A 19,632-nucleotide genomic window follows, 5' to 3' on the forward strand; every position below is an offset into this window, starting at 1 on the left:
TCATGTACATACTGTTTGAACAGAATCCTAACCTGTTTCCTGGCTTTAAGTTTTAAGCAAAGTTTCTTAGCATTTCTTTGATTTATTAAAGTTAAAACTGCTTTTCTTGAAATTACCAGCTGAACTTGCTATTGAAAGTAGTTAGATTATATAAGAAATTGTGTGATAAATAAAATGTGGGGGAAAAGGAAGGGAAAACAACTGTAGACACGAGAGATAGTGTGGGAGGAGGGTGTGAAAGGGCAGAGGGTCAGAAAGGGACCAGCAGTTAGTGTAATGGCTAAGAGTTTTTTACTAGAGGGAGTGTGTGCTTGCTGGACAGACAGAGAAAGAGAGAGACAGAAAGCGAGAAATCACCTCCCGGGGAAATGGCCATGCTGTAATTCCTTCTCTTCCATTCTCCTCTTTGGATCTTGGGCATCACGCACATGTGCCCGGCATGAGTTTTAAGCCACAGTGTCCAGGACTTGAAACGCAGTCAACTACACGGGAGTCCAGTGACATAACCATTACACCATCTGCTGGTCCCCATCCTGTGCTAATTTTCACTTCCAAAAAGCCAAACACTACAGATGGGGGAGATATTGCCAAGTTAATAGAGGAAGAAGTTGGACATAATCTGCCCCACATACCTTTGTCCCAGGACCATGGCAGACATTGCTAATTAATGGTGCCATTCTATTCAGTTAGTCTGCACTGAACCTTGCAGTTTTCTTCAGTTTTAATCACAAGTAACAGTAGAGAAAACCAACAAACAAACAAAAAACAAATAAAAGAAACCTTCCTTGGCACTTTTAGTCATCAAGATCTCTTCCAGCCTCACTGTACTAAGATACTAAAGAGGTTCTGCAGTGGTTGGCAAAGCTCTAGCTCCATTTGTAAGAGGAGGGAAAAATCATAATTATAAGCAAATTTAGAAAGCCATAAGTGTTTCTTTTTTCATTTTGGAGATAAGCACTGTATACTAATGATGGATGCTTAATGAACTCCCTCAGCCAAGTAATATTGACCTGAAGTTCTGGAAACTGTAAAGTCAATTTTCACATTAGGGGAAAGGGTTTACCTTGTCCATAGCCCTGTGTGCTGGGATAGCACAGAAACTTCCACGTGGCCATTTAAGCTCCACTTTCAATGCAGGCTTCCTTTTTCCATAAGCAAAGCTATATTTGAAATGTTCCCAAATGTAGAAGCTTCTGCAGTACTAGAGAAAGTTTTATTCTGAGAGGGGTTTCTTATCACTTGGGACCAAAATAAGACTGTAATAGTTAGTCACTTTTCCATTTTAGACCATTTTGCTTATCACACTTCAGAAGTGGGCTCTGTAATGCTGCACTGCAAATCAACCTTCCTCGGATTTCTAGGGAGATTTAGATTTAAACTTATACTTCTTATATTTCAGTCATCTCCTTATCCATGGAAAACAAAAATTAAGGGTTTCATGTATTTTTACTGAATGGGGGTGAAAACTGTCTTAAGTCTGTATCATTGTTAAGGCTCTCACATGGCAAGGAGAGGGGAGAAGAGAAGCCATTCTCATCAAATACATGTACTGAAAAGGGACATGTCATGCAAAATTCTATAGAGACTTTTCTAAATCAGCAGGGAGTTTGAGAGCCTGAAAGACTAGTTTATATTGGATAGCCTGGAGCACCCAACATGTAGTGGTCCTAACGTCTATGGAAACAGAATGGGGACCAGTGGATGGCGTAGCAGTTATGTCTCTGGACTCCCTTTAATCCCAACCATGGTTTGAGTTCTAGACCCAGTGACTTGAAATTCACACCAGGTATATATGCATGAGTGCCCAAGATCCCAGAAGGAGAATGGAGGAAGCGGGAATGCAGTGTGGCCATCCTCCCTGGGAGGTGATTTCTCACTTTCCCTCTCATTGTCTCTGTCCTCTGTCTCTCCCCAGTGAGTGCACACGCCCTAAGGCAAAAAACTCCAAAAAAAAAAAAAGAAAGAAAGAAAGAAAGAAAAGAAAAGAAAGAAAGAGAGAGAGATAAAACGATAACCTTAGAAGAGGCACACAATGCCTTCTGTTCAGTCCAAGTTAGTAAACACTAACCAAGAGCCTGGGCTGAAACTCTAGAGTGTGCCTCGTACATTAGCCTGATTAATAGGGATCTCTGGGCTGCCAGTGTTGCCTGCAAGCTGAGTGGCTCCACAACTTTTTTTTTTTTTTTGGAGAGGTTTTCGCTATAGGGCGCGTGCACTCACCAGACAGACAGAGAGAGACATAGAGACAGAAAGCGAGAAATCACCCCCCACGGGGGATGATCATGCTGCAATCCCTTCTCCTCCATTCTCCTCTTGGAATCTTGGGCACACACGCACACGCGCCCAGTGTGAGTTTTAAGCCACTGCGTCCGGGACGCAAACCATGGTCGACTACTGGGAGTCCAGCGACATAACCATTACGCTAACTGCTGGTTCCTGCATAACATTTTCTCTCCACATCCCCCTCCCTCTTCCAAGCAGGATTCACATGGGATATTTGTAGGAATCCCCGGAGCCCAAGACTGTGGGATCCCTCTGACAACAACTGCTAAACAAAGTGCAAGTAAAAATACCTTATTTTGTAGCCATTCATTCTAAGTGGCAACATCAATTTTTTCGCATCCTTTTGAGGAGGAAGAGATGTGCCACTGTGGATGAGTCACAAGACACGCTAATTCAAGGAACCCTGACATGTTTTAAAACCTTTTAGATTTGAGGCAATGTGATGAAAATGTTATTTGGTGGTTCTATTATCAGTAGGAATAGTATTTATTGAGAAGCCCAAGTGAGCTTCCGTGTAAAACATCCATCCCATCAGCATCCTACTATATGGAAAAGGAAGAAAAGTTTGTTTTCTTGCCATGGCAAGAATACAATTATGAAAAGATAAATGGAGAAAGGAGATAAACAAGGAAATATTTGGTGACAGTGTGGTACAAAGGAAAAGACATGGACTTAGAGCCATGTCTTGTTTTACTAGCTATGACCCTGAACTAATTTTTGTGAACCTGTTTTCTTTTTTGTAAAGTGGCAATTCCTACCCCTAAGAATCATTTTACAGGATTAAGAGAGAAAACCCTATGTCAAGAATCTAGTACCTGGGCCAGCTGGTACTGTGGAGGTGAAGGCAGCTAGACTCCCAAATGGTCTGCTACATGCTTTGAGTTCCAGACTCGGCAGCTTGGAAAACATGCTGGGTATATGTGCATTTGTGCCCAAAATTCTAAAAGGAGAATAGAGGAGAAGGGATTGTGGTGTGGCCATTCCCCCTGGGTAGTGCTTTTTCATCTTCCCTCTCACTGTCTCTGCATCTCTCCAGCAAGTCTATGCATCCCATAGCAAACTGAAAAACCAACAGGACAGCAGGTGGTGTGCTTAAGGCACTGGATCCCCACATAGCTGAATGCATGGTCTTAGACCCAGTGGCTTGAAAAATATGATGGATATGTACCTGTGTGCCTGAAAATCCCGAGAAGAATGGAAAAGGGATTATGGCATGCCCACCCTCCCCGGGGGAGGTGTGTTTCCACTTCACCCCTCTCTCCAGTGAGTACAAAACAAACAAAACAAGAAAAAAAAAATCTAGTACCTAGAGCACAACCAATGTTTGCTCCCTTCAAATTTTTGTTTCTTAACGGATTATTTGAGATGCAATCTTGAAAGCTATGTTCATTTCCATATAATTAAAATTATGATTTATATAGTTAGCAACTTATGACATAAGATAATGGTAAAATTGGGAACTTCAAACAGAAAGTGAGAATACTTTATGTAAGCCATAGATATCTGTGATTTTTCCTTTGATATTTTCAGAACAGAACAGTCCTTGCCAGAAATAATCAGTAGATTTAGATGACTAAATATTTGTAAATCTGATCAATTGACTTTAAAAATCAGATATTAGCAATCTTAAGGTCTTAATATAGTTCTTTTACATTTGAAGAATACTGTTCCATTCTTTTTCTAACAACACAATTAACTATTTTTGAGAACCCTTTGCCCATTGCATTTCCTATACAATTAAAAAATTTGACTTTCTAATTTTTGAAAGTCTTTGATGTGCAAAGAAAGCAAGATGTAAGCTGATGGCTTATACATAATTGAGGATGCAGCTCCATGGAGACATCCTCTCTCCAAGATACAAATCTGGTTCTTTGCAGAAAGTTTATAAACGTTCGCTAGATGCTTTGCAGGCATTATTGTCCAGGTTGCTTTGATCAGCTGGTAGAGCTCAGAGATGATTATGATAGCATAGAACTTAGTACAGACTGAAAGAGGCTGAGACCTAGAAAAGAATGTGTATGCAGCAGTAGAGCAGGCACTAGGGAGAATGAGTCCAGCTGCAGGTAGAATTGGTGTCTGAAGGACAGCGGGTGAAACAAATCGGAGTTAGTTATCAGAGAGGTCCCATATGAAACAACAAGGTAGGCTAACCATTCAAAAGAAGGTGCTTGGGACCAGCAGTTAGCATAATGGCTATGTCGCTGGACTCCCATGTTAGTTGACCGTGGTTTGAGTCTCTGACCCGGTGACTTAAACTCACGCAGGGCGTGTGTGTGTGCGTGCCCAAGATCCCAAGAGTAGGATGAAGAAGGGATTGTGGGGACCAGCAGTTAGTGTAATGGCTATGTCGCTGAACTCCCATGTAGTCGACCGTGGTTCATGTCCCGGACCCGGTTGCTTAAAACTCACGGTGTGTGCGTGTGTGCCCAAGATCCCAAGAGAAGGGATTGTGGTGTGGCCATACCCTCTGGGGGTGATTTCTCACTTTCTGTCTCTCTGTTTGGCGAGCACATATGCCTTATAGCAAAAACCTCTCAAAAAGAAAAAAAAAGTGCTGGAAATATAAGCGCTAACTAATATTTATTAAGAGCTTGGCACTGTGTTAAGCACTTTATTTACATTTTCTTATTTAATCTTCTTTAAAACACCACAAAGTTGGTACTTTGGAATCCACATTTTACCAATGAAGAAAGTGAGCTTCCTTGAGTATACTTAACTTGCCTACAGTGACAGTTTCTAAGTGGTGTGGCTGGCATTTGGACTAACATCTGACTGGAGCATCCCACCACACTGTCTCAACAGGTAGGACCTGATTTTGGGACAGAGACAGAGAGGCATTGAGGAAATCAGGTGAGAAGATCCTAGCCTGAGTCCAGGGGCTAGACTTCACTCTGGCAAGGAAGCTGCCAAACAAGCAGTGCCATTGTCTTGGATATGCAAGAAACTAAAAGTCAAACAAAAGAGTAGTATAGATAGGCACAGCTATCAAACCTGGACCAGAAGGTCTCTGCCAGAATTGTACCAGGATTTCAATTTAGATAATTAATCCTGGGTAAAAACTAGAGGGTTTAGCTGGGAGGATGGGATTGCTGAGGATGGGCAGCCAGGAGGGGCTTACCCTTAACACTACACAGAACAAAATTGTAGATTTCAATACCAAAGAATCAATTACAATGGAACTAATGAAAATCGTCCTCCCTTTCTTCTTTCCTTCTTTCCTTCCTTCCTTCCTTCCTTCCTTCCTTCCTTCCTTCCTTCCTTTTCTTCCCTTTCTTTCTTTTTAACTTGCCAGAGGGCTCATGTGTTCAGAGACAGAGAGAAAGAGAGAGAAAGAATATCCTTAGGGTAGATCCTGAGATGGCTATTGAACTTGAGCTGTGAAATATTTCTTTCAGGGACTAAAAATGAAGATCTTCTGTTGAGACTTCTCCCTCCAGATTCATTTCTAGTGGGAAAGGCACAAACCCAAGCCCATCCTGAGATGGCTACTGAACTTGACCTGTAAAATACTGCATTCAGGGAATAAACATGAAGATATTCTGCTGATACGTATCCCTCTGGTGGGTAGGGCTACCTCTGTATCCTTCTGTCCATCTCTCTGTCTCTCTCTGTCTCTCTGTGTCTTTTCATTTTTTTTTTTAAGGTAAAGTATTCTCTGGGCTCTTAAGCCCCTCCTTTATTATGCTAATTTGTGCCTTTCGCCTTGACCCCTCCCATTTAGGAAAGGCACTAACCCAGGCCCATCCTGAGATGGCTTCTGAACTTGAGCTGTGAAATATTGTTTTCAGGCAGCATGTGGTTTTCATTTTTTGCTTTTAAAAATTAAATTGTAAAAATGTTTTATTTTTTTCCTTTCTTTTTTTCCTTTCTTCTTTTTTTCCTTTCTTCTTTCTTCTTTTTCCCTTTTTCTTTCCTCTTCTCTAATTCTTTTCCTTTTTCCTTTAACTTCATTCCTTAACTGCTCAGCCTCCATGCACTGAATGTCTAGACAGGTCAAAGTAAACAACAGTATCCAAACATCTGAATACTATTAGAGTCAGAATATCCTTCAATTTCCATGGAATTTGACACACAAAGAGTAAAAAATGGAATGGAAGAGAGATTGCAGATCACCTCCTCCTGCATGCCCCTGAACACTCAGGTTGAACTTCAAGATTTAGAAAGAAATGCACAATCCATCAGATGACCAGAAATCACCACAGGGTCACAAGAAATATGAGAAAGCAAGAAAATACCAAAACTCCTCCCCTCCAAGGAAAAAAAAAAAAAACAAAAAACCTCCTCTTCATCCTCAGACAATCCAATGGAATTCACGAAAATGTCAGATATAAAATTTAGAATATTCATAATGACAGAGCTAACAGAGATAGAAGAGAAGACAGACAATGAACTGCAGAAGAGGCAGGAGAAAGGACCCTATGAATTTCAGGAGGTGAGGAAATTCTTGCAAGATCTGAAATAGGAAATATACACCATAAAAAAGAATCAGATGGAGGGACCAGCAGTTGGCGGAATGACTATATTGCTGGACTCCCATGCTTGACCATGGTTCGAGTCCCAGACCCAATGGCTTAAACTCACGTCGGGTGTATGTGCATGCATGCCCAAGAGCCCAAGAGGAGAATGGAGGAGAAGGGATTGTGGTGTGGCTATCCCCTCTTGGGGGTGATTTCTTGTTTTCTGTCTCTCTCTGTCTTTCTGGTGAGCACACATGCTGTATAGCAAAAAACACTCCCCCCCAAAAAAAAAAGAATCAAATGGAACTGTTAGAGATAAAGGCTATAATACAGGAAGTCAAAACCTCCCTTGAAAGTATTAAAAAGCAGACTAGATCATACATATGGGAAGAAAAGATAAGAACATTCTCGGATAAACAAAACCTGAAAGAATTTACCAACACCAGACCAGCTCTCCAGAAGTTCTGTAGGGACTGTTATACCTGGCGAACTAAATACAGACACACAGAAATAAGAGTTCAAAAACAACTAAGAAAATGACCAACTTACTGGTAGGGACAAATCTGGAGTTGAATATTATATCCCAGAATTTAATTGATAAGATTGAACCACAACAGACATAGACAAAGTACATGAGACTAAAGTGGTGAAATAGAATCTTAGGACTTTTGACTAAAACATTATTGATTTTCTTCTTGGCTTTGTTTTCTGGATTTAAGGATTTTTGTCTTGTCTTGAGCTGCTGATAGGTTCATGTACCTCTATTTGAACAGAATTCTAACCTGTTTCCTGGCTTTAAGTTTTAAGCAAAACTCTCTTAGCTTTTTTTTTTTTTTTTTTTTTTATTTTAGAGGTTTTTGCTATAGGGCATGTGCGCATGCCAGAAAGACAGAGAGATAGAAAGTGAGAAATCACTCCCCGGGGGGATGGCTGTGCTGCAATCCCTTCTCTTCCATTCTCCTCTCGGGATCTTGGGCATGCACGCACATGCGCCCAGAGTGAGTTTAAGCCACCAGGCCCTGGACTAGAACTGCAGTTGGCTACATGGCAGTCCAGCAACATAGCCATTACACTAACTGCTGGTCCCTCTTAGCATTTCTTTGATTTTGATTTATTAAAGTTAAAACTTTTTCTTGAAATTAAAAAATGTATTAGAAAAAATATCCTTAGGATATCCCCATTTTTCTATCCTGTCAGAATTTGTGGCATGCACACACATACATGCCCAGCATGTTTTTCAAGCCACCGGGGTCAGAACTTGACCTTTAATTGGCCATGTGAAATCTTGTCCCCTTATCCTAGGCCTTAGGACCAATATTGAAAATATGCTGTGGTCTCCTGCCTAAGCAAATACCTGCTCTTATTCCCTCTAGGAAAAAAGTAAGAAGGTAATATAAATTTGTCACTATTTCTGAATAACTGAAAGATTTCTCTCCCTTATGTTGAGAACAGAAACAATTAACAATTAACATTACAATCTACAAAGCATTTTTACACACAACATTTCCTCAGGTTCTCACAACAACACTTCAGATGTGATATCTTATCTCACTTGAGTTTTCCATTCTGAAATTAATACAAAAGGTGAAAATTAGATACTGTCAAAACTGCCCTTGAAATTTCCTTAAATTATACAGAGTACAGCATATGTGGTTTTCTATATAGTACATAATTTCTGTGTACAAAGCACTGAATTTTCCTCTCTGTATTGAAATATATATATACTTTGAACATCAGACGAAATAGATGTCACTTAGTGGCCACTCATATGAACAACATATTTCATATGTACACTGTGTATAGCAATGGTTGAGTTGTTTTCAGAGTTTTTTTCCCTTTTTCTTACATTCATTCAGTGACTTTTCAAATATTGAATGTTTATTTAATGGACTCTATATTATTTTATTCCCATTTTACAGATCAAAAAATTGATGGTGTAGTTAATGTGTATATAATAAAATTTGAAACACAGGTTGCACTTTTCAAGTCCTGAGTGGGGCCCACTGCACCATCCAACCACCCCAACATGAACATCACACCTGAAGGACAGTACATTCATTAGCTAATAGAATTCCAGGGATGCAAAGATGTCCCAGGGACATATGCCCTGACCACACTGCCACAATGATGGCCTGGTACTTAGACCTATCATGCTGTGCTTTGGTTATTAAAAGTTATCAATACACTGAGCTCTCGCTGTGCTGTTTGGTCCAGCAATTGAGGACCTCAGAACTCAGTTCTGTATGGCTTGTCTTCACTGAAACAGAAAAGCTTTATCTGTTGTTTTCAGATGCCTACATATGACAAAGAGACCCTGGGGTACTTGGAGATAGTCTTTTTTTGGCAAGATACTTCATTGTTTTTGAGTGCTGACTTACTTTAAAAAAATTTTTTTTGGACATTTATGACCTTTTTCTGACCTCTCTCACAAAGATTCTATCACTTCTAATAAATATTTCATAAATCAGTGCAAATTGAGGAAGCAGCAGTGTTTAAAGTAGATCCTTTTCTCTCCTCTTCACATCAATCTCCAACATTGTGGTTAATAAACTTTCCCCATACTATTGGCCTAATATGTTACCATAACCTCCTAATTCCACTGTGATTTCTGCCATTCTCAGCCCTTCTGTGTATCTCTGAAGCATTGCTTTTCATGCTTCTTGGTTAATAAAGATGAGGAAAGGGAGTGATGTCAGTAGGGATGGTGGAGAAAGGGTCTCAGAAAATCGTCTTCCCATAAAAGCAATGAGAATACAAGCAAAAATTGTCAATGTCAGCTTTTTAAAAACTCTGGGACCAGCAGTTAGCGTAATGACTATGTCGCTGGACTCCCATGTAGTCGACCGCGGTTTGTGTCCCGGACCCGGTGGCTTACTCATGCCGGGTGCGTGTGCATGCGTGCCCAAGATCCCGAGAGGAGAATGGAGGAGAATGGATTGCGGCATGGCCATCCTCCCTGGGGGGTGATTTCTCGCTTTCTGTCTCTCTGTCTCTGTCTGTCTGGTGAGCGCATGCTCCCTATCGCAAAACCCTCTCCAAAAAGAAAAAAAAAGAAAAAGAAAAAAACTCTGAATAGTAGGGCCAACATTTGGCATGGTGGTAAAGACCCTAGACTCCCACATGGCCAACCATCATTTGAGTTCTGGGCCCAGCAGCTCGAAGATCACACCAGGTACATATGTGTCTGTGCCCAAAATCCCAAAGAAAGGAGAAGGGACTGTGGCATAGCCATTCCCCATGGGGGTGTGGTTTCTCACTTTCCCTCTCTCTCACTCTGGTGAGCAGAAGTGCCCTATGGCAGAAAAACAAAACAAAACAAAACAAACAAACAAATAAACAAAAAAAACTCTGAAAAATTAACCGAAGACTTGCAACATTCAGAAGGGAGTATTAAAGAAAAATGATTGAGCATCTGTAAGAGTAGTGAGTTCTGTGGTGTTTTAACTAATCTATGTCCATCCTGAATTTTAAATTTATATGGAAATACAAGGGGTCCAGAATGTCAGAATGATCTTGAAAAAGAAAAACTGGGTTAAAGGAATTCACACTTACTGCAAATATATAGTAATCAAAACAGTATAGGCATAAGGATAAACACAGATCAGTGGGATATAATTGATTCCAGAGAGAAACCCTGTATGTATACTTAATTGATTTTCAACAAGAGTGGCAAATCAATTCAATATGCAAAAAAAATTTCAAAATAGGGAACCAGCAGTTAGCGTAATGGCTATGTTGCTGGACTCCCACGTAGTCGACCACAGTTTGCATCCCGGACCCAGTGGCTTGAAACTCCCGCCAGGTGTTTGCGTGTGTGTGCCCAAGATCCCGAGAAGAGAATGGAGGAGAAGGGACTGCAGCATGGCCATCCCCCCTAGGGGTTGATTTCTCGTCTTCTATCTCTCTGTCTCTCTCTATCTCTGGCGAGTGCACACACCCTATAACAAAAACCTCTCAAAAAAAAAAAGTTGTGCTTTAAAGAGGATATTCAAGAAAATGAAAAGATGAAACAAGATGTCATTTCTCCAAATTACACATCTGATAAGATCTAGTATCCTGAAGTGTAAGCCCTTTTCTAAACTCCACAATAAAAAGAAATTGACCGATTTTTTAAATGAACAAAAAATATAGAAGATATATAAATGAACCATAAGTACATGAAAGATGTTTTATGTCTATTCATTAGTCACTGATACATCCAGGCTGGGCATGAAAAATGTAGTGATTAACTCACAAAGTTTGTCTTAAACTTAGCAATGGTAGTGGAAATGAGTTGGACTGCTTATTTATCTAGGACAATGCATTATTCTGCTGAATGTATGCAAGATTAGTGGAATAGATAAATCTTTGGATGCACTGTAATGTAATTAATAGGCCCACTCACATAGCATAACCTATAGACAAATGTGGAGTCAGCAATCTAAATGCAAAAATCTAAATATTGTGAAATAGCCAATATTTATGCTTGAGATGTAAAAATCACTCAATAAATAGCATCGACTTTCATCCTACAGTTAACATCCAGGTATGTTTTTAATCTTTTTTTTTTTTTATTTATTTGAAAGAAAGAAACAGAGAGAGACAGGTACTCTCAACAGGGTCTTGCCAAGGCAAAAACATCAGTTTCCCAACCAGTATCTCAGACACATGCAGACATGCCCAATATGTTCAGGTTGACCTGGGATCTGAACCTGGGCCTCCCATATGATTCAAAAATCGCATAATGATACCCTACGTCCTGCATAACTACAACTAGACCTTCAAGTATTATAAATAATACATTTATATGCTCTCAATAGTTCTTCGCATGAACTTAATGTAGCTTGTGCTCACAGTAAAATCTGATAGAGTATCAAGAGGGTTATTTTTTAATGACATTCATTGAAAAGTCAAAATAGCCACCAGCAGAGGGACTCTATAAGCCTGTTATAATACAGATTTACTTAAATATGAGTTATGAGTTTTACCTTTAAGTAGAACTTTCTTCTTACTTCCTTTTTTTTTTTTTTTTTTTTTTGTACTTTAAGAGAGAATTTTGCTATAGGGCATGTGTGCTCACTGGAGAGACAGAGAGACAGAAAGTGAGAAATCTGATTCCAAGGGAGATGGCCCCGCTACAATCTCATCTCCTCCATCCTCCTCTCAGGGTTTTGGGCATGTATGAACATGCACCTGATGTGAGTTTTAAGCTGCCAGGTCTGGGACACAAACTGCAATCAACTACGTGGTTACCTCCAGTGATGTAACCATTATGCCATCTGCTGGTCTCTCGTCTCAATTCTTTACATGTCACAGCAGCCTATTCTTTCTTTGATAGATAAGAATTGCCTAGAGAATGAGCCCTATTTTTCTGTCAGACATTATAAGTCAGTGGTTCTCAAAGTGAGTTCCCCAGATCAGTGGCTTTAGTATTACCTAGAACATCTCAGAAATGCAGCCTGTTAGAAAGGCAGTGTGAACCCAGACCTACCAGATCAGAAACTTGAGGAGTTGAGACTGGCAGGTGGCATGGTAGCTAAGGGCGCTGGAATCCCCACATGGCCAACCATGGTTTGAGTCCTGGACCTAGCGGTTTGCTTTCTCCTTTCCCTCTCTGGTCAAACTGAAATGGATGAATAAATAAAGTTAAATTAAAAATATATATAAAAAAAGAAAGAAACTTTAGGAGTGGTGCCAGCAATCTATAAGAAACATTCCAAGAGACTCTGGACTTAAGGTTGAGCTGCTGCTAAGAGTTGTTCCCTTCTAGAGAAAGGAAAGGAAGGAAAAGTGAGAGGATGGGATAATGAGAGAAGGTAAGGAAGTGCTACAGGGAGGACTAGACTTGCAGCAGCAAAGTTGGTATTTTCTATAAGGGTCGATTGGACACATCAGAGACTTTCTTTTCTCTTTCCTTTTATATTCTATATCCTAACTCTGTATTTTTTTTTTTTTTTTTTTTTTTTTTGAGAGATTTTCACTGTAGGGCGTGTGCGCTCTCCAGACAGACAGAGAGAGACATAGAGACAGAAAGTGAGAAATCACCCCCCAGGGGGATGGTCACGCCGCAATCCCTTCTCCTCCACTCTCCTCTCGGGATCCTGGGCACGCATGCACACGCGCCCGGCGTGAGTTTTAAGCCACTGGGTCCGGGACACGAACCGCAGTCAACTACGTGGGAGTCCAGCGACATAGCCATTACACTAACTGCTGGTTCCCCTAACTCTGTATTTCTTCAGAAAAGTAGTTTGAAGTGCTCTCAGGATTACCCCCAATCCCATTCCCACCCCACTACCAGACTGCTTAGAGACTCTTCTGAGGTAGTGGCAGTGAGAAAGAGGATGGTGTTTACACATTCCCTCATGTCACAATGAAGCAGCAGTTTTGTTTTAAAAAGGTCAGACCAAGTGCCCTGGCTTAGAACTTAAAAGTCCAAAGGCTCCAAAGGTCATAAATGCCCGTGAAGCACTTAGAATAACTCTTGGTTCCTAGTGAGTGTTCACTGTACGTAGGAGGTAATGATGGTGGTGGCAATCACTGTAAGGGTCCCTCTATAGGGGTACATGGGTTGGCCTCTAGAAGCAGTTGCTAGTTTCACCCAGTGGGTGGTTGCTGTGTTAAGAAGATTGCCAGCTAGAGATAAGTCCTGATCTTGAAAACCTGTAGCCAGAAAGCAAGGCTCCCTGAAGACAATGCCCTGTGTCCTACATGTGAGGATGATCAACAGCTGAGCTGCTACTGGCCTGCCAGTACTGGCACAGAGATAAGGATCCTGGTTGGGATGGATAAATGTCCAATAGGGAAGAGGTCCTGAAGATCATCAAGCAAAACAAAGAAGCATTTCCAGACCTTCCTAGTAAGAATGTAGTGTTGGGAGCCCATATTGCAGGGGTTGGGGTGCCCAGTCAAGATGGAACACAGCAGGTTAAATGCTGGCCATGAATGTGGAATCTTCCAAGCAAGCAGAATCTGCAACACCAGAAAGAAAAGGGGCTACCAAAGACCCACAGGCAATCAGATCACTGGTATAAGAATTCAGATGGCCACAGTTGGGTTTGGAAGGCTCATGTTAAGGTTCTCAGATTCACCTCCCAACCTATACCCTTTGCACAGAAATGCTGTTCGACATTCTGGTGCATCTAGCACAATACCACTTATGAAGGACAGAAGGAGAGGGGAAGGAGGAGAGAAGGGGGATAGGAGAAAAGGAAAGGAATAAGACAGGAGAAACAGGAAATAAAGGGAGAAGACAAGAGAGGAAGGGAAGGGAAACAAAAGAATGAGAAGAGGAAAAGGGACTGGAGGAAAAGAAATCATGATTGCTTGTCCCAAAGTGTTCATTGTTTCCTAAGATGTGCCACATGTTTTCTAATTTAGCTACTAAACTATGAAACTTGCCTATGTAAGAGTCTAGGGAAGGGAATCTTATTCCTTTTTTTTTTATTAAAAAAAAAAAAAGCTTATAATAAACTTCTCCACCTGGGCGCTAAGATCACCAGGCTAAGGCAACCAGACAGTTAGGTCTAACATAATGATAAAAACTAAATGTAGATTAAATCATTAGCTATGAGAGGAGCGATGGAAGAAGGGTAAGTCTCTCATCATATTCTAACTCCAGCCTTGGATGCCTTGCCTACTCGTATTGCCCTTAGCCTGAAAATTCATATGTATATGAGGACCAGGGGGATGGATGCAATGTGCTAAGTGGATCTGGAGTAAGATAATAAAAGCCAGTGAAGACATTAGCCTTCATTGTCATCAGTTAAGAGGGAGTAATGGTTGGGACCAGTAGGTGGCATGGAGGTTAAGGCACTGGACCCACATAGCCAACTGAATGGTTCGAGTCTCAAACCTGGCAGCTTGAAAAACATGCCAGGCGTGTGTGCATATGTGCCCAAAATACCAAGAAGAGATGGAGGAGAGAGTATTGTGGTATGACCATCTCTCTTGGGGGATGATTTCCCTCTCTCTCTCTCTCTCTCTCTCTCTTCCTCAGATGAGCACAGGTGCCCTATAGCAAAGAAAAAAAAATGAGAGAGACAAAAAAAAAAGAAAAAGTAAGTAATGGGGATCACAGCACAATGGAGAGTACATGCCACCCTCTGAAGAGGTTGCTCTACTCAGATCAGTGTTTCCAGACTTTAATTTTTCACCAGAGGCCAGAAAACCAGTGTTTAGGCAAACTTCAGTGGACTGACACAATGCATCTGCTCGCTCTATCTGCACACAGATTTACTGAACCACAGCAGTATATTTTTCCAAATTGACAACAGAGGATTGATCTCTTTCTTGTGTTACTTTCTCTTTCCAGGCCATTATGTTTATGTGGACACCTCCTTTGCCAAGCAAGGGGAGAAAGCTGTGCTGCTAAGTTCTGACTTACAGGCTGAGGAATGGAGCTGCCTCCGCTTGGTCTACCAGATAGCCACTTCTTCAGGACCTCCATCAGATCCCAGCAAGCTGAACCTTTATGTGAGATTCGAAGATGAAAGCTTTGATCACTTGCTTTGGTCAGCTAAAGATCCTTCAGACAGCTGGCTCATAGCCAGCCTAGATTTGCAAAATAGTTCCAAGAAATTTAAGGTAAGTGGAATTCAGAAGAATGGTGTGTGTGCAGCAGAAAAAGGCTTTTTTATGCGTGCTTTATGCTATTCTGAGACCTTATGAAATATCTGCCATTAACATTAGTTATCTCCTGTTAAAGGATGTAATGTTTCATAGGACATATGATGGAAGAATATTAATGATGTAAATTAACATTTAATTTCCTTAAAAGAACTTTTTTCCAGATTTCTTTCTTATCTATTAAATGAAACTCCCGTAAGAATCTAAATGGGGCTTAAAACAACTTCTTCATGAAAATAGGTTTTCTATGACTTTGGGAGTATTCTCATTTACTATTATTTTGTCTCATCTATCTAAATTGTGTGTAGTATATATTTATGTTATCTTGTTAATGGTTTCTTGCTACAAATTTTGAACAAAACATTAACTATAATAAAAGGAAAAATGAAAATTCTTAGAAAGAGAAAAGATACTTAAAGGACACATTTGCTTTCTTTCCAAAGAGGGAAGTTGTTCTGCCAGTAGTTCTAGTAAAGGAAGACAGAGAATGTAAGATGAAGTTGGATGTGGATTGGAGTAACCTAGGAGGATAGGATCTGGATACCCTTGACCATGAAATATGATATTTATTGAGAATATGACACTGGGGACACAGTGGAGCCTTCATGAAAACTTTCTCCATTCCTAATCTGGCTTCCAATTCCCTACTTCATCCCTCTTCTTGCAAAAATTTTGAAATACTATACTCTCCTTTCCCTCTCATCTTTCTGGAGTCCTTCCCCACTGGACAGTAGTTGAAGGAAGAAGCACTGGGGAACCGAGTTGCCTATTTCACAGTGTCCTCCTAACAGTTATCACATCCTAAATCTATCAGTGGAGTTGCAAAATATCAGGCTGGAACTAAACAAGAATAGTATTTATGCTTAATTTTTTTATTTGCTATTTACTTTTAGAAATAGGAACAAATGTTAGCCATAACATTCCTTTAAATCAGTCGCATGCATTTTCGTGCTTCTGTATTTGTGTAAAATTTTCAAATTTTTCTTTAATAGAAACTACAAGTTGATTTAGGAGCCTCCCCTATCTCATATGAAGATTTTCCACCACTATGTCAGCTTGTGCTTCCCAACTCCTCCAAGGGATTTTTTTCTCCTGCCTTCAGTTTCTGACCATTCTCAGAATGGATTTCCCCAGGGACACAAATTCTGTTTGTCTATGGCCAATCCGTGCTACCAGAAGCACTGGTAAAGGTCGTAGCAGATAGCTAACTGAGTATCCAACACCTTGCTCATCTCCAAGTTATGAATATACATGCGTGTGCTTATACACACACACACACTCTCTCTCTCTCTCTCTCTCTTAATAAAATTGAGAGTTGGGGCTGGCAGGTGGCATGGTGGCTAAAGGCACTGGATTCCCACATGGCTGACTGCAGTTCGAGTCCTGTACCTGATGGCTTGCTTTCTCACTCCCCGCCCCCTCTGTGTGTGTGTGTGTGTGTGTGTGTCTCAGGTCAAATTAAAAAAATAATAATAACAAATGGGAGTAAATATTTTTTTAAAAATTCAGAATTATATTGACATTATAATAATTGACATTATATATCTAATAGCAATCAGCTAAAACTAACAATCCTACTTTACCTTGAACTGCTAAAAACTCCTCACTAATAGATTAAATACTGAACCAAGAAAACACGGTGTTTTTAAGTCTAATTTCCCTTCTTCCCCATGTGTTGTGCAGATTTTAATAGAAGGTGTACTAGGACAGGGAAACACAGCCAGCATTGCACTCTTTGAAATCAAGATGACAACTGGTTACTGTATTGGTAAGTGGTTTCATTTTCATTGCATCATAACATGAATCTTTATCTAAGATTTATTGTTGCCAAAGGGGATTACATCAATGCTAACAACCAAGTACATTACAGGATACACTGCAAAATGCATGATCATTTTCATTTTTTGCCAGGTTCACTTGAATGCTATATAATGTATCTCTGTTGTTAGCATATGGAGCTCATCATCGTTTGCCTACACTGGTTAGATTAATAAAAGAAAAGTTGATGCTATAACTGTAACCTCAGAGTTGCACTTAACCTCATCATGTTCTAATAAAAATAATTTCCAGATTGCTGGAAACTCAGCTTTTCATATCATTTGCCAGAAAAGCCGGAATCATATTACTTTCGCTCCTACATTTCTCTCATGGCACACCATCGATCCCTTCTTAGTAATCACAGCTGCCTCAGATTCCACTTGAGCAGGGCTGGTTGGGTGTCTCTATGCCAGCTTCTGGGAGGACAGTCACTGCCCTGTGTCTGCTCACATGTACTTGTCTGCCACTGAAGGTTTTTCTATATATGATTAATACGTCCAGAGAAGACAAGCTGTGTTTTGGAGGTACAGGGAGGAGGAGAGGAAACTGAAGAGGAAAGAATAGGGGAGGTGCATTTGAGCTGGAATTTTAAGGAGTAGAATTTAGTCAAGTGAAGATGCAGGGTAGGAAGGAGAGAGTTCTCAATAGGCAAACTCCTGTGGGGAGACTATGTTCAGGGAAAGGCAAAGGTTGAGTAGGCTGTTTGAAGTGAGGATCAGGACTTCTAAGGGAGTTTATTATGAAAGAGTGATCCAGGATGGGAAGCTTGGGCTTACTGAATTACGTGATTGGGAGGAACTAAAGTCCATTGGCAGGGATGTGGCAAGCAGCTGCTTTTTCAGATGATGAACTCCAGCTGCCATGTGGAAAATGATTGGAGACAAGGAAAATACATAGGAGCTAGCAAAACCCCTCGGAAGCAATTGCAACCTTACAGGCGGCATGATGAAGGTAAATTGGGGGTTTAGTGCAGAACAGGAAAAAGGCAGTGGTACTGGAAGATTTTTCAGCACTCATAGTAGTTGGAAGGTAAATGGATTTTGAGGGGAAGAGAAAAGAGACTCAAAGACAAATTCTAAACAAAGAAGCCTTTGCTAATTCCCTAAAGTCTCACTTCTCTGCTTTGTCCTTCGATGATGTCTCCAATGCAAGTGGGGAAAAAAAATAGAATGGGAAAGTGAAAATTTTCTGAAGATACAGTGAGTTTTTAGCCAGGCTCCGTTCACTGAGCCTCCCTTTAGATCCCACCAGGCATGTGAGTGGGTCCTGGACAACACAGGGACTAGTGAGACTCACCTAGTGGAGTGCCACTTGCTGGCTCCATCAACCCACTGAGCCTCTCAGCCTCTTTCATCTCCTGTCAAATGGGGATAAAATGTTCCTCTGGTAGGATTTTTGTGAGAACTAATTAGATCATGGATATTTCATTTGTCCTCAGTAATCACAAGGTGATTGCTATGGCGCTGGGCATTCAAAAAATCTTCGTTGCTTTTCTTCAAATGATTCGGTGGCTTCTGGCTTGCTGAAAGGGAGAGAGGTGCCAAAACTTTTGTCTCGTTAAGCTGTATGATCACATTCTCACTTTTCCTTTCTTTGTGGACACTGCTGCTCCTCTTGATTTCTCATCTATAAAATGAGGTTAGTAATGGTATCTACTTTGCGGGACTGTTTTGAGGGTTAAATGCTGACATACAGAAAACAATTTTGTGTTGTTATACTCTGTGGCAGCCTTTGGCACTGAATGTTGAAAACTGATTAGCAGATGCTGCAGTAGAAACACTGACCGTAAAAATGTTTAAGCTTCTAATGTTTACTAATGTGAAAACACATTGATTACTATAAAGGGAGCTTCAAAAAGTAATGAAAAGTACATATTATGAAAAACTATTCATGAATTTCAAAATAAACACATACTGGGGCATGCAGGTGGTGTGGCAGTTAAGAGCGCTGGACTCCCACGTGGCCAACTGCAATTAGAGTCCCAGACCTGGTGGCTTGCTTTCTCGCTTTCCGTTACTCTTTCTCTCTATTTCTCTGTCCCTCTCTGGTCAAATTAAAATAAGTAAATAAATAAATAAAATAATTTTTAAAAGAAATAAACTCATACTTTAATTCTAATTTTTTTAAAGGTTTTTGCTATAGGGCATGTACGCATGCCAGAAAGACAGAGACAGACAGAGAGACAGAAAGCGAGAAATCACCCCCCAAGGGGGATGGCCACACCTCAATCCCTTCTCCTCCATTCTCTCAGGATCTTGGGCACCCACGCACACGTGCCCAGTGTGAGTTTAAGCCACCAGGTCCAGAACTCGAACTGTGGCCAACTACATGGGAGTCCAGCAACATAGTCCTTATGCCAACTGCTGGTCCTTAATTCTATTTTTTAATGCACTTTTTTGTATCTCTTCTTGTACCAGTAAGATTCTGGCAGGAAGATGAAAACAGAGGGTCTACCCAATTTGAGTAATTT

General features: G+C 40.6%; 1 protein-coding gene across 1 annotated transcript in view; it reads left to right on the forward strand.

Moving 5' to 3' along the window:
• Positions 1-19,632, forward strand: part of MAMDC2 (MAM domain containing 2) — a 221,395-nt gene that overhangs the window by 77,385 nt on the left and 124,378 nt on the right. Inside the window, exons 3-4 of the mRNA XM_006152470.2 lie at positions 15,031-15,302; positions 17,028-17,112. Coding sequence (XP_006152532.1) covers positions 15,031-15,302; positions 17,028-17,112 — 357 coding nt within the window. The remainder of the gene's footprint in view (positions 1-15,030; positions 15,303-17,027; positions 17,113-19,632) is intronic.

The sequence above is a fragment of the Tupaia chinensis genome, unplaced genomic scaffold (assembly GCF_000334495.1).
Source record: "Tupaia chinensis unplaced genomic scaffold, TupChi_1.0 Scaffold000354_1, whole genome shotgun sequence".
In the NCBI taxonomy this organism is placed as follows: domain Eukaryota; kingdom Metazoa; phylum Chordata; class Mammalia; order Scandentia; family Tupaiidae; genus Tupaia; species Tupaia belangeri.